At 57.2% G+C, this 15,451-nt stretch overlaps 1 protein-coding gene across 1 annotated transcript; it reads left to right on the top strand.

Moving 5' to 3' along the window:
* The first annotated feature begins 50 nt into the window (after positions 1–50).
* On the top strand, positions 51–6,782 carry EN2 (engrailed homeobox 2). Its single transcript, XM_045865066.3, has 2 exons — positions 51–1,240; positions 4,587–6,782. Exons 1-2 carry the CDS (start codon positions 550–552, stop codon positions 4,901–4,903), a joined length of 1,008 nt encoding a protein of 335 aa, XP_045721022.1. The 5' UTR covers positions 51–549; the 3' UTR covers positions 4,904–6,782.
* Positions 6,783–15,451: the final 8,669 nt, after the last annotated feature.

Here is a 15,451-nt window from a genome sequence, read left to right as displayed (position 1 = left end):
CCCCGCACCCTCGAGGGCCGGCCGGGGCTCGCGGGCGGGGGCGGCCGGGCGGCGGCGGCGGCCGGAGCGGGCCCGGGCGGGCGTGAGCGCGGGGGAGCGCGCTGCCTGCATGCGCGCAGCTCCAGCCCCGGGCGGCGGCGGCGGCGGCGGCAGGACGCGCCGGAGCGCAAGGCAGCCGGACGCGGAGAGGAGCGCGGAGCCCGAGACGAGCCCCGGGGCCCCGCCGCACCATTGTGACTGCCTAGCGCCCGGGCGCGCGGCAAAGACGAGGACCCGACTCTTTTGAATCTCCCGGCGTCTGGGCGCGGGGAGACTCTTGGTATTTTCTCATTCAACTCGTGGACTGGAACGTGGCTCCGCTCCCAACGCGGCCGGTGACTGGTCGGACCCCAGCCCTGGCCTCGGCCGCCGCGCACGCCCTCGGAAGACTCGGCGGGGTAGGAGCGCGAGCCGGCCGCGAGTGTCTCTGTGCGCACCACGGGCGGGCCGAGGGCTGATTGGAGCGGGGGGGGTCCCCGGAGAACCCATTTGGGATTTGTTGTGAACAGCATGGAGGAGAATGACCCCAAGCCCAGCGAAGCGGCGGCGGCGGAGGGGCAGCGACAGCCGGAATCCAGCCCCAGTGGCGGCTCGGGCGGCGGCAGCAGCCCGGGCGACGCGGACACTGGCCGCCGGCGGGCTCTGATGCTGCCCGCGGTCCTGCAGGCGCCGGGCAACCACCAGCACCCGCACCGCATCACCAACTTCTTCATCGACAACATCCTGCGGCCGGAGTTCGGCCGGAGAAAGGACACGGGGACGTGCTGTGCCGGCGCGGGAGGAGGAAGAGGCGGCGGAGCCGGCGGGGAAGGCGGCGCGGGCGGCGCGGAAGGAGGCGGCGGCGCGGGCGGCGCCGAACAGCTCCTGGGGTCGGGCCGAGAGGCCCGGCAGAACGCGCCCAGTGCGCCCGGTGCGGGCGGGCCACTGCCCGGCGGCGGCGGCGGCGGCGGCGGCGGCGACGACTCTCCGGGCGACGGGGAAGGCGGCCCCAAGGCGCTCTCGCTGCACGGCGGCGCCAAGAAAGGCGGCGACGCCGGGGGCCCCCTGGACGGGGCGCTCAAGGCCCGCGCCTTGGGCGGCGGCGACTTATCGGTGAGCTCGGACTCGGACAGCTCGCAGGCCAGCGCCAACCTGGGCGCGCAGCCCATGCTTTGGCCGGCCTGGGTCTACTGCACGCGCTACTCGGACCGGCCTTCTTCAGGTGAGCCCGCCGCGGGGAGGCCCGCGGGGTTGCGGGGCGGCGCTGGCGCGGGAACTTAGCCGGAGGAAGGGAACACCAGGACACCACCCCCCCACCACCCCCAACACACACAAAGACACGCAAACAGGGACATTGTGTGCTGCAGACGCTGGCCCGGGCAGCGGCCAGGAGGAGAGGGGGCACGATTGATTCGCAGGGGGGTACAGATTTCTTAGGAAAGCAGAAGCGACAGGACCTTCCCACTCTATCTTGTCTTTTGGGGCCACTCCCCAAAGTCCCTAGCCCACCCCTCCCCTGGCTGGAGTTTATTTGGTGAGACCGGGGGTGGCTGGATCTGGCACTCTTAACTCTTTCTCTGTCCTTCCAACTCAGTCCAGACCCAGGACCCATGCCCAACTCCCCCCGCCCCCCCCCCCCCCCCCGCGACCTAGACTCATCCTACGACCCAGTTATCCCAGATGAAGCCAGGGAAGAAAGAGCAAGACTCCTCCTGGCTCTTCCTTCCACCCTTCGCCTGGGCTGAGAAGGGAGGAGTGGGGGGGATAGAGATAGGGAAGGGATGGAAACAGAGGGGCCCTTCGCCCTGTTTTAGTTGTCTGATCACACGTTGGGGAAGCTCAGCACCCATCTTGCACACTGCTCCGAGGAGGGAGGCCTGCAGTCCCCCAAAGAAAGGACCTTCTCCCAGAGGTTTCCTGGGGCAGCTCTCAGGGAGGAAAGAAGCAGATTGCCGCGGGAGGGTGGGTGGAGGGGCCCGCGGGTGTGTGCAGGGGTTCTGGGTGTATTTTTCATAGATCTGGATTTTTAAAAGCTAAATGCATGTCCTTGTAGCTATCATCAGCTGCATGAAATGGGGGTCTGCGGCTGCGAACCGCCATTAGGAGGGGACTCCATTTGTCCCTGAGCCGGCAGCCCAGACCGGACCCCGCTGCCCCCCCACCCCTCAACTGTTTTTGCGGGGGTTGTTTACCCAAATCACAGCATAACTGAGTCTCCCCTTGGCCGCCTTCCCGCAGAAATGTGTGTGTATATTTCTGATGAAATCCACATTTGTCCAGCTAGATCTGAAATTTGCTCCATTGTTCTCGCCTCCCTCCTTTGTTAATATTTAATTAACATATAGGCTCACAATGCGGCCAGCGAGGAGCCTCGGCCGGGCTTTGTGCAGCGGCGGAGTCGCGGCCGCGCCAGGCCCCGGTGGCCCGAGGGAGCCCCGCAGCCCGGCCGGGCCCCAGTCGCTGGTCTTCCTGGACTTAAAAAAAACAAAACAAAACAAAACAAAAAAAAACCAGAAAACCATAACGTAACATTTGTGTTTCTTGGCCTTTTAGAAAGAAGCAAGGCAAAGAGTTTTCTTTGCCGAGGTTTGCTTCTGTTTCTGCGACTCTCAAGTGTTTACGTTTTGAAAGAAAATGGAAGAAAGAGAACTAAAAATTCTGTTTTTAGGGAGATTTTCTTTCCGCAAAATGGTGTGTATCTTTTTATGGGCTGGTTCGTGTGTGCAAGAGCCCCAGGACCAGAGGAGTTTGGAGTGTAGGAAGCGTGCTTCCCCGGGACAGTGGAGACGCAGAACGGGCTCCCGGAGCACGAGGCCGCGGTCGGGTCCGAGCAGGTGCGGGGCCTGGCGAGGCCTCCCCGAGCCACCCGCTAACCCTCCGCGCGCCCCGGCAGCCTCTCGATCGAAGCCCGCCCGCCGGCGCGGAACCGGCGCCCTTGGCGTGTGCGTGGCGGTGGCGGTGGGTGTGCGCGCGCGGGGTAGGTGTGTGCGCGGGGGCGCGGGTGTGAGTGTGGCTTTGCTCTAGAATCTAAAAGGCGGGGAGTTTGAGCCGACCGGCCCTTGGCGCCCCCTCGCCGGCACCCACAGCCCCTCTACCGGAGTTTGCCTCCCCGAGAGCGCACGGCTGGGTAGGCGGGCAGGGAGTTCTCAGCGCCCGCTGGGTCTCGGGACCAGCCCGGACCCCTGGCTCGCGCGCCCCCCCGGCGCACTCTGCCTTCCCCACTCTCCCGGCTCTCGGGTCGGGTGCACTGGCAGCCTCCGGCGAGATCCCTCCGCCGCTGCTGCGCAGGGCGGCGTGGCTGTCCCCTGGCCCTGCAGGGTGGCACCGGGCGGAGACCTGGGGGGCTCTGGCTGCTTGAGGGAGCCGGCAGGGGTCCAGCCTCCCGCCGCCGGCGTCTGGGAAGGAGCTGGGGCCGGAGCTCCCCAAAGTTGGTTCACTTCACAGAGTAAGAAACCCACACGTGCAGCCCAGCCTTCCTCCCCTAATGGCCTTTGCCATCTCTTCCCTCAAAGACACCCTTGTGGGGCTGAACTTCTTGACATCAACAAAAAGAAAGCGCTTGGCCCTCCTTTCTGCTCCCCTCACTCAGGCCACTTCAGATGGCGGGTTCCTAGGAGCCTTGCCACCACCTGCCCCAAACCAACCTCAAGTGGTGCAGGGGTTGTCCCAGCGGGAGGAGCCCAGGCGGGGGTCAGAAGTGTGAACCCTCTGCACAAGGTCAGCTGGGTTCCTCTTCCACCTCCAGTGAGGCAGCCCCAGTCTGGGGCAACCAGGTTCCCTCTCCTGCACTGGGAGACTGAAGGGGAGGTGGCAGGGAGTGGCTCAGTGCTCCTTCCCCACCCAGGAAAGGATGCGTGCGCTCCCTCCCCTCCAGGAGAGAAACAATGAACTTGGGCCCACTAGGCCAGGTAGGGGAGGCAGAAAGGGGGCTAGGGTGGAGGCAGATCCATGGGCTTGTCCTGTTCTCTGGATGCACCTGCCCCCTGACTCCCACCGCCCCTGGCACCTGACGGTATCCCCTGTGAGCATCCTGTGGGCATCCTGTCACTGTTCCTGGGCTCCCGCTGTTGCTACTCTGGCTGCCCCGCCCCTCCCCAACCTTTCCTCTTGCCTCTCCTGTGCCCCCCTGCCCTTACGCCTGGACAGAAAGGGACAGAAAAGGCCACGCTAGGAAGTTTGGGGTTTCTGCTTTCCTGCAGGAGTTTTCCTTTTATCTCGAGGCCCTTCTTTCTTCTTTTTAATCTTAAGTAAACTCTGTGCCACATGTGGGGCTCGAACTCTGACCCCTGAGATCAAGCATTGCATGCTCCTCCAACTGAGCCAGCCAGGTGCCCCTGGAGACCTTTCCACTAAGCCTGCTCTCTACCCCCCACTCACCCTCTTACACCCCGATGTCTTCGGCCTGGCTTCTGGCTTTCCAGGGGTAGGTCCTGGAGGCCGGGTGGGAGAAAGCTCAGTCCCCAGTGTGCAGCCGCACTGGGCACTTTCCTCCCGGGTCTCTGTGGCCTGAGTTGGCAGACAGGCCTGGAGCCCTCCTAACCCTGTGTTCTGTCCCCGTGCCTGCCCAGGTCCCAGGTCTCGCAAACCAAAGAAGAAGAACCCCAACAAAGAAGACAAGCGGCCCCGCACGGCCTTCACGGCCGAGCAGCTGCAGAGGCTCAAGGCCGAGTTCCAGACCAACAGGTACCTGACCGAGCAGCGCCGCCAGAGCCTGGCGCAGGAGCTCAGCCTCAACGAGTCGCAGATCAAGATTTGGTTCCAGAACAAGCGCGCCAAGATCAAGAAGGCCACGGGCAATAAGAACACGCTGGCCGTGCACCTCATGGCGCAGGGTCTGTACAACCACTCGACGACCGCCAAGGAGGGCAAGTCGGACAGCGAGTAGGGCGGGCGGGCGCCGGGAGTCTGGTCTCGGTCCGTGCTGAACAATGCAATAATTTAAAATCATAAAGGGCCAGTGTGTAAAGATTATACCAGCATTAATAGTGAAAATATCGTGTATTAGCTATGGTTCTGCAATATTCTATGTATATATAATTTACAGGTGGTGTAAAATCCAAAATATCTGACTATAAAATATTTTTTGAGTTTTTCTGTGTTGATGAGATTATGCTAATTTTATGATTTTTTTTTTTTTTTTTTTTTGCGAAGGGGGCTGCTTAGGATTTCATCTTTTCTAATCCCCTAGGCTCCATTGTGGGACATGGGACACTTTTATTTTTTAATTTCAAAAGAAGAAAAAAATTAAAACAACTTGCTGAAGTCCAAAGATTTTTATTGCTGCATTTCACACGACTGTGAACCGAATAAATAGCTCCTACTTGGTCTCTGAGTTCTGCCACTTTGTTTGTGTGGGCTTGGTGAGGACAGCAGGAGGGTCTGCACCCCCAGCCCCGGCCCAGGGAGGGGGGACGGAGGAGGGGGGATGGCAGCGCAGAGGCCCTGGCAGGGCCCGGGGGACCGTTGGGGTCCTGGGAGGAGTGCCGCGCCTTGGTGGCGGTCAGGAGCGCGCCCGGGGCGGTGGGCCCGCAGTGCTGGGCCGCCCAGGCCCCCAGCCTCACACGGCTCCCCTCCTCCTGCCGTCTCTCGGGTTCCTCCTCCTCCTCCCCCTCCTCGCCGAGGCCTGGCAGGCACCTCCATGTGCTTCACTCCGCGTCTGTTGCTGTCCCCTATCCAGCCGCCCGCTGCCAGAGCCAGCTCTCTCGCCTCCAGGCAGGGCACCACTTCAGGGATCCCAGGCCCATGGGCCCAGCATGTGGCCGGAGGCCCGGGGATGGTGGAGCTGCACCTCCTCCTGTCCCCCAGGCCCCGGGAGTCTCCTGCCGCCCCATCAGCTCCCCGGCGGCACTCCGTGGGCCCCAGAAACGGCGGAGGTCTCCTGCCTCCGGGCGCGCAGAGGGCTCTCCAGCGGGAGCTGGTATTTTCTTCCTTTCTTGTTTTTCTTCCCTTCCTTTTTTTCTTTTTTTCTCTTTTTAAGTGGCTGCTTCTGCTTTGGAGAGCATTCTTTCAAGGTACGTGTGTGTGTATACATATCTGTGTAGTGCGTGATCAGACACGCGCAGACGTGTGTGAGTCCACAGTTCCCCAACACGTGGCTACCTTGACTTCTGGAGGAACTCAGAATCCTCCAGGATCGAGAGGAAGGAAGAAAACGTGTAAATAATCATTTCTTATCACTTTTTGTCTTTTCTTGTTTTTTTTTTAATATACATTTTATTTTTTGAAGGTGTGGTACAGTGTAAATTAAATATATTCAATATATCCCCACCAAGTACATATATAAACAAACACATTATCTATATATATAACTCTGCACTGTCTTCTGGTTAGTGTATGGAAAAAGAATCGTGTCCAAATGTCCATCTGCAGCCGGGACAGCCCAGGGGTGGGCCTGTGGCTGAGCCAGACCCATGGCTGAACCCCTGAGGACTGAGGGTGAACGTTTCTCTTTGCCTTAAACCTCTTTATTTCACTGCGATAATAGTTTCACTTTGTACATACTAGTGCAAACCTTTTTAAAAAGGAAACTATAAAAAGAAAAGTTGTAATTTAAAATTCTGTGAAGAACCATCTGCTGCTTAGGAAACTCAATGAAATGATATGCCTTTTTAGCAGGAAGCAAAGTTTTTTGGTTTTTATTTTTTTATTTTATTTTTTTTAGTTTATAAAACATGTGCATTTTACAGTTCCAGTATCAAATATTTATAATCTTATGAGAAATGAATGTTTCTATTTACAACTGTGGTTATCAACATTGTGAACATTCCCCTTGCATTTTTTGTGTGTTTAAATTCTTGAAAGTTACATTAAATAAAAAAAAAAACAACAACGCTTTATTGTAAAATATTGAATGTCCAAGGTGGCATGACTAGTTTTTCTAAGCGTGTTTCTAAGTCCAGCCCAACTGCTCTGGGCATCTTCCCTGTGGTTCAGGTGCTCCTGGCCTTTGCCTCAATCAGAGCAGGGGTGCAACTGTTTACCTTTGCAGCCAGAGGTACAAATTAAAAAAAAAACAAACAAAATAAGACACTTTGAATATCTCCTGTGTGAGCACAGAACAACCAAAATAATTTAAGTACATTTCTTTACCAGCAGGAAGTGTTCAAAAGTATTGTGCTATTTCATTGCATAATTGTAGAAAAATCCTACAGAATGCAACAGGTCTCTGGCCTCCCTACTGTCCCTATGGGAGAGTGAGAGATGCTGTTCCCTTGGGAAGGGCTCTCTTTTTATGTTTTGTTTTTACCCCCCAAAGCAAAGGACATGGACACATCCAGAGACAGAGGTGGGGAAAGGACAGACTTTGCCCGAGCTGACCAGGCGACCAGAAGCATCCATCCAAGTAGTGTTTTGGAGAGGGTGGTGATGGCCAATGTGTCCAGGCAGGATAGCTGAGCGCACCCGGTGTGGAAAAGCACACTGGCTTGGAAAAGATTCCTCTCCCAGTAAAAGAAACTCAGAGACTAATGAGGATCACCTGCTGCCAAAGGAGGCTGGTGCTTTCGGTACTACATCGGCTTCCCAAGTGGAAGCTGGGTCTTGGGGCAGGAGAGGGGCTACTCCCAGGATTTGCAAAGATGCACTGATGGAGAGAGAGCTGGGGTCTCACCACGGAGGCTCTGGAGCCCGAGCTGCCTGGTCTCAGGAGTGCCCCAGGGTCATCGCCAATGGGGTGTGATCATTCAGGCAATCCCAGTGTCTCTTCCCTCCCCCTGCACAATTCTGAGGATTCTTTAGAGTAAACACTAAACAAAAAGGACAGGGACAACTTCTATTACCTGATTGGCCACTCTCTCTTTTTAATAAAAAGACAGTATGGCAACATTAAGCAATCATTCTTATTTTTTAATCTATTCACAAATCGTAACATTGTTGAGGGGCTGTGTACAGTTTTGTGAGGTAATGAGTTCCCCGTCCTTGGAAGAGTGCAAGCAAACATTAAGCCTGCAGTGGCATAAGGAGTTTTTCTTTTTTTGTCTCTAATAGGGGATTGGACTGGATGAACCCCCAGACCCTCAAAACGCTAAGATTCTGGTTTTGCTTCTATGTTTATTACATTTTTAAATTCCGCATGCAATCTAAGTTTGAGACTCATGAAGAGCCACTGTTGCACCAGCCAGCCCCCTCTCTCTTAGTGGCAAGTGGAGACCAGAGCCAGGCCTGCAGGGGAGGCAAGTGTCCTTTCTGAATCCAGAGCCTGGACTCTCCTCGGCTTAACTTAAGGTGCCTCGGATCTGGACCAGGACTGTAGCACCGAGAGCTGGTGGAGCCTCGGGCGGACCCGCCAGACTGCTGCCCCTCCAGAAGGCCAGTTTCATAAATGTTCTTCAGAGGAAAGCCCGTTTATAAAGGAGGCCCTTGCTCCTTCCGGCCAGAGGGCTGCCACCGCCCAGGCCTGTCTGTGTCCCCAGTCCTCCGTAGCCCAGCGAAATCTAGGCGGGGCCTGGGAGCCCGGGTGGGGGAGTATGGACGCGGATTGCCGCGGGGCCTGCTTGAGCAGCGACTCCTGCGGGGGTGCCAGACACCGGACAGAGAGGCCTAGCAGGGCCCCTTGGGGTTCAGAGGGCTTTCCTCTTCCGCTGCCCAAAAAGTGGTCAGAGAAGGAGGGTCCAAACGTCAGGCCGGAGTCAGAATCCGAGGGTCAACACAGGCCTGAGGGTCACCCAGTGTGGACCCGCCATGTGCTTTCTTTAGGGGAAACAAGGAAGGAGCCACGCGGGTGAATCAGAGTAATCTCCAAGAGGACTCCCAACTTTTTTTTTTCCTTGCGTGAACAGGTTAAGTCGATGGGGGCTCCTAGACCTCCTGGCACAGATGTGCCGGGCGCACAGCGCTCAGCTCGCGACAAACACCGGCCACTATATATGCAAATACGCTCGCTGGCCGCCCGCGCTGGCGGGGAGGCCGCGTTCGCTCGCTCTCGCTCGGCGACAAGTCATTCTGTCTCCCGCTGATTTAATATCCGACCTCCGCGGTCTCTGCCTGCCCCGACACTCCCCCAGCGTCCCCGCGACGTCCCGAAACCTGCCGCCGGCCAGGAGGAGCTGCGGCGGCGGGAGGTGCATACAGACTGGCGCCCAAGGGCCAGCGCGCAACGCCGACTGCTCCCTCCACTCCACCGCCGCACCCCGACACCGCCCCACACTCGCTCGGCAGCCCCCGCGCCAGGCCTCGCGGCGGGGCCCCCTTTCCGCGCTTCTCCAGCCCGCGGGGCCGAGGGCGAGGCCTTCCGTAGGCCTCGCGGTAGAGGCGGGTGGGGTGGCGTGGAGCGGGCGGGCCCCGGGCGGGCCCGAGCCTTGCGTCCTCCGGACCCCGCGGGCTGGCAGGCCGGGGAGGCCCCGCGCCCGCGGACACAGGCGCGCGCGTGGGTGCGGCGGCCCGGAGCTCCCGCGCGCCTTGCGTGACCCTGGAGGGTGCGCCCCGCGGCCGCGCCGCGTGAGCCCTGGACACACCATTCGCGTTGTTACTAACTTCAAACGCTTCATTGTACTAATTTCAAACTGCTGCCCGCCCACAGAAAATAAAAGGCCATTCTTGAAATCGCCTGAAATGTAATAATATTCATTTAAAAAGTGGCTCCTAATTGTGAGATTTAATCAAGCGTGATCCGCTGCTGCTTGGCTCCGGCTGGTGAGGCCGACGATGACTGCGTTACTGTTACTGTTTGTTGTTGTTGTTGCTGCTCTTGTTGTTGTTGGTAGCCCGGTGCTCAGGCGCCAGAGTGCCGGCCACTTCTTCAGTTTGGGGATTGGGGGAGCCGCAAGATGGAGGAAGGGGGGCGGAACGACTCCGGAGTCCCGGGGAACAGGTGTGGTCCAAGCTTACTGCCCTTGTCGACCCAGTCCCAGGCCCGTGCAAGGCCTGAGCAACAACTCCGGGCGGAGGTAGGGCTCCCCAGACTCCTAGGCCCTCCATGTCGCCGAGAGACGCCAGGGCCGGTTTTCTGGGATGGGGAACCTTGGGTCCAGAGCCCGGGACACCTCCCCCCTCCATTGGCTGGCCCCCTTTCAGGGCTGAGCCCCGCGCTTTGCTCGGAGCAGAAACAAAGAGTAGCCGGATCTGCCTCCTGGGCCGCCTCTTCGTCCCCTCGGCCTGGAAGGCATCCCAGAAAGGCCCCCGTCCCATCCCCCGGAGACCCGGAGGGAAGAAGAGCTGCGGGCCCAGTGGGTTGCGCCGCTGCTCGGCCTGCGCGCCTCCTCCTGCGCAGAGGGGGTCGGGGTGGGGCGCGCGGGCGGGAGGGACCCTGGCACGGAGGGGTGCTCCGTGAGGCCGAGGAATGGTGGGGATCACTGCGTGCACGGACCGTCTGGAAGAATCGGGGAGGGCCGCCGCTCCTCCCCATCTGCCTGGCTGCGAAACTTGGCCGTGCGGTCCGCGCGCGCGCTGCCGGCGGAAGGGGCCGCCCAGAGCCTTTCAGCCGCGCCTTCGGGGTTCTCTCCTCCCGCCAAGTCCTTTGTCTGGAAGGGGACTGTCAGCTCGGCCGTGGTTTGCCTCCTCCTTCCCCCAACCTCTACCCCCTCCGCTAACTGCCCTTTCTTCCCTTCGCTTTTCTCTCCTCCTTGGATGGGTAATCACAGGCTCCAGCTGCCAAGCGCACTGCGAGGAGTTGCTGCCCCGTTTCTGTGCCTGCGGCCCCTCCCAGCGGCAGACCGGCCGCTTCCCCCCAACCTCGCCGGGACCCCTGGCCCCTGCCCTCTGGCGTCACTTAGTGGCCAGGGACGCTGCATCGGACTTTTCCCTTTAGGCCAAAACTTTGTCCTGAGGTTTTTGGTAGCTTTAGTCTCCCACTCCTAGCAACAAAATGTGAGTCCTGGAAGCTGGCATTTCTTTGGATTCAAGCAGTAGGGGGGACATGGCAGAATCATGGAGCTCCCAGGCCAGTACCCCTTTTCTATTACTACAAGTAAGGTGCCCCCAATAAACCACTTACATTACAATTCAGAAGTCTCAGATTATACCTTCCCATGCTAAAACATCTGGATGAAAGTTGGGAAAATCTCAATCTGTCAAATGAATGATGAATATGCTGGCTTCCAAACATCTGTTCCTTCGGGGAAAGGCTGGAGCCCGCAAAGAAGCAGTGGGCTGAGCTTGCTGTCGGGTGCCCTGAGGTCTGTGCTTCCACACTGGAGCTCGGTCAGCTCAGGTTTCAGGGTTGTTGTTGTTTTTTTTTTCATGCAGTCACATAACGTCGCCCAGCACAGAAAGTAGAGCCCTACAGTAAAGGTACAGTTTTGTAACTGCCCCCATCCCAACTCAGCCATTCATCTCTCCAATAGCAAGAAAACCTACCTAATGGGCTTCCCCATAGAGTTTTTCATGAGGGAAAATGAGCCTAAAGCGCCTGGCCCAGAACAGGGCTCGGCAAGTGAGAGGTTACCTTTCCACTTGGCAATGACCTGTGCTGGACTCGGGCTGTGGAGGCCACAAACCTGGTACCAGCTTCTGGTAGAGCACTTAGCCTTCCTGGCTCCCACCCCCTAAAGCGGCCTCTATAGAGTTTAGGGAAAGGAAAAGAGGAAATCGTGACTAGGGGAGACAATCACTGCTGTGCGTGCTTTGTCATGGCAGGGCTCGGACATCATGCACGCATCCTTACCTCAGGATTTCCCCCCACATTGTTCTTGACCACAATATAAATAAGATGCTGCACCTGGGCTTTCCACAGAAGCCCAGTAACATCACACACCGCTCCATTTCCCGTTCCCATCCATAGTCACTGCGCTTGGCAGCATCATCCCATCGCCCCGAACCCGATTTGACTCCAAGCACAGGACGCAGACATCCTACTGGACAGTGAGGCCGGAAGCCAAGCTACACCTTACACGTGGGTCCCAGCCTGTGTTCACGCATCTTGCTGTCTGCCCGCCCCCCCTACCCCCCGCTTCCTCCAAGAGCGAGTGGGCAATCCTGATGGCCTGATGAGCTATTTGGTCTAAATAGCGAAGGATCTAAGTAACCCTTTTAAATTAATTGCTGTTCCTATAGCTAAAAGCATAACAGGCTTTGATTACATGCTAACCAGAATGAAACATAATCCTGAGTTAATTATGTGGAGATAATTTTATAATTATATCATTCAATTTAAGAAGCAATGTGTTGTTAACCTCCTAATTTTCACAAGAGTGATGATGATTCAAAATAAAAATGGTCATAAATCTGGACCTTTTAAAAGACCTATCGGGGCTGTCTCTTCGTTTTCCCCAAATGGCAAACGTGAATATCAACTCAGCCTACCTATTGTCCCTTTACCTGCACACACTCCCACCAAGAAAGTGGAAAAGGGTGGAAAGCCTCAGACAAAGAGGGCCCTCCATCTGAGCAGAGCATTTCCCAGTGCTGACCTGCTCTCAAATGCTAAGGAAGCCCATCTGCATTTCTATTCTGTCCAGCTTGTATGTGGAAGTAACACCCAAGGTCCCTGACAGAGAGCACCCCCCCCCCCCAGAATGTCCTGTCTCCGAGACACTCCAGCTGGGAGTGAATGGAGCCTGGAGCCTGGGGCTGGGGGCTGAGGTGAAGGTCAGACCCCAGCCACCCCTGCAGGTGGTTCATTTCCTCTCCCAAACACTAGTGCCCTCCAAGGGGTGCCCCAGGAACCCCGCGGGACCAGGACTGGCTGTCACTGGCTCCCCTCCCTCCTCCCTCCCTTCCTTCCCCCACCCCTAAGCCATGGTGGAGGAAGCTCTGGTGGTGTGGGAGGTGAGGCAGTTTAAGAGGTGCCCCACTGGGATCGAGTCAAGGCCCATTCTGTTGGCAAGCTGGCCTTTCTGAGCGGTTCCGGGGAATCTGCAAAGGGCTGGAGGGTCAGAATATCGGGTCTGGGTGGAGAGTGAAATTGTCTGATTCTTGTGAGGTGATCAAAGGTCAGCCAGACACATTCCCTTTGGACACCGGGTGAGCCCCAGAATTTATTCTGGCCGACTGCACATTGCCTCAAAGTGGGCGATTCGCTGGTGACTCATCACCTGGCAGGGAGGAAGGCAGACTTTATGTAGCCACGGGAGCGTGCCCTGTAGGTTCCGAGCCCTAAGGACACAGAACCAGCGCGTCAGAGGAGGAACAAAATACAAACCACTGGAGTCACAAGCCAAACAGCCCCAAACCCAAGGCGGGCGTGACGATGGCCTTTGTGCCCGGCACCGAATGGGGTAGCTGGGCACAGCGCAGAGCCGGCCGGCGTCGGGCTCAGGCTTCCACGCAGGTAGGAGCATCTCGGGGTGAGGGGGCCCCCTCCCCACACACCGAGGGCCGGCCCCTCGCCTTGCACCACGAGATTTGCAGCCCCCTCCCTTCCCCCTACAGGGGTATCTCATTCGCACCTTTTTTTTTTTTTTTCTAAATGCTTCCTGGTCTAACTTGAATATGCAATGAGGCGCCAGGGCTTTGTGGCGGAAATATAATTAAACTGGTGAAAGATGTAAAAGATGGAGAATGAGGATGACATCAGGCCGATTTCACACTTGGCAGTCGGATAGCTGGGCCCAAGCCGCGCTCTTGCCACGCAAGGCAGATCAAAGTGTCCTGCCAGTGCTCAAAAGGCAAGAGGAGACTGAAGTATGCTAATCCCCAGGACAAATATATTTTAATCTTGTTAGAATACAAGTTAATGCTGCAGCTCAGTGGCTGAACTTGGTCAGACGGTAGAGATCCATTTTTATTTTAGCTATGAATGAGGTAGACCTCCTGGTTTATTCATAGGTAGTAAATGTACAGACCGAACCCCTCTTTGGGCTGCGTCCCCCTCACCTAGCCCTTGCTTTGCTGTGAGGTGGGGTTCGGGAGGCTCCCAGGATGGGGTGACCCCTGACACAATTCATCTCTCTTCATGCCTCCCTCTCTCCGCACAGGATCCTGATGGCCAAGAAGGAAACTCCGCTCATTTGGCAGGAGAAGAAACAGGGAAACTCTGAAATTAATGAAAAGATTCTCCAAAGCAATCTGTTTCCCTTTAGGCCTGAGGTTTGACAACCAAACCAATTCCTTTCTATCAGCCCCCTCACTTTAATTTTTACAATGTCAATTTTCATTACTATTAATTACTTGCTGAACTCCAACTGTATATTCAGGATTGCCCTGATTAGCAAGAAGCTTGCAGGTTCTTGCGACTCTGAGTTTCAGTTCCTATTAGATGTGAATACGTAAGTCGGGCGTGTATGCATATGGAGGGTAATTAGTTACACAGAGAGGGAGAAAAGCTCAGTCTGTAAACCATTATGGTAAAATATTATATGTAATTGCAGATGTATCTGTACATCAGTGTGTGTGTGTGTGTGAGACAGAGAGCGATCGTGAGAGGGAGCGTGCGCGCCCACTTAGCCGTAAGGTTACAGAAGGTTAAACTGCCCCGTGGACCTGCCCGCTGCATATTGCTGATGGCAGCCATCTAAAAGGTAATTTCTATCTTGCTGCTCCACTGTGTGTTAGAACTCCCTCTGCCTCGGGCATAAAACCTGACTCCCACTCAAGCCAGCCGCACATCCCTGCGTTCCAAAGACCCGCCCCGCAGCTTGGCCCACCCCGGTCCCCAGGAAGGCTGCGAGCGGGCCAGGGGGGGAGGGGCAGCCCCCAGCCGCCCCTGGCCCCGGCCTGGCGCGTCCCCGTTTCCAGGACTTGGGAATGTCCGTCTGCCCTAATCCTCTCAAGCCTCCCTCAAGTTATGAAGTGGCTGGCAGGCACTGTGATTATGGTGCCCACGCAGCTGGTCCGTGGTGGGTTCCGCCAGCCGGGGAAGCCAGGCCCCGGGGGCTTCTCGGCCCCAGCCAGAGAACAGCCCTGGGATGCTCTCGGCTCCATGCCTTTCGGGTTTTGTCCTTCGGCTGGTGGTTACCTTAGAACACGTTCTAGTCCTTCCTTTGTGCTTCTCGTCCCAGCCCTCCGGCTCGTGGACATCCGGGCTGTTATCCCCTTCTGTCTTTTTTTTTTTTTTAAAGATTTTATTTATTCATTCGAGACACAGAGATAGAGAGAGAGAGCATGAGCAGGGGGAGAAGCAGAGGGAGAAGCAGGCTCCCCGCTGAGCCAGGAGCCGAACGTGGGGCTCGATCCCAAGACCCTGGGATCACGACCTGAGCCCAAGGCAGATGCTTAACCATCTGAGCCACCCAGGCGCCCCTGCCCTTCTGTCTTAAAGAAGAACATGGCCTAACTCGGGCGGAGTCCCTACTATGCGCCCACATATCTGTTTCCTAAGGCCGGGGTAACAAAGAGCCACACACTGGGGACTTAAAACATAGAAGGTTGTCGTCTCAGCTCTGGAGACCGGAAGTCAGGAACCAAGGCACCAGCCACATGGGTTCCTTCTGGGGCTCCGAGGGTGGCACTGCCCCCCCCCCCCCGCCCCCAGCTCTGGTCATCCATGCTTGGCGGTCCCTTCCTCTGTCTTCACAGGCCTGCTCCCTCTGTGCGTGTCTGCGTCCCAATTTCTCCTTTC

The sequence above is a fragment of the Mirounga angustirostris genome, unplaced genomic scaffold, assembly GCF_029215605.1.
Source record: "Mirounga angustirostris isolate CCGP_5_RB_7025 unplaced genomic scaffold, mMirAng1.0.hap1 SCAF_12, whole genome shotgun sequence".
Lineage (NCBI taxonomy): Eukaryota > Metazoa > Chordata > Mammalia > Carnivora > Phocidae > Mirounga > Mirounga angustirostris.
The sequence above is the reverse complement of the archived record's forward strand: the minus strand, read 5'-3'. Positions and strand labels throughout refer to the sequence as shown.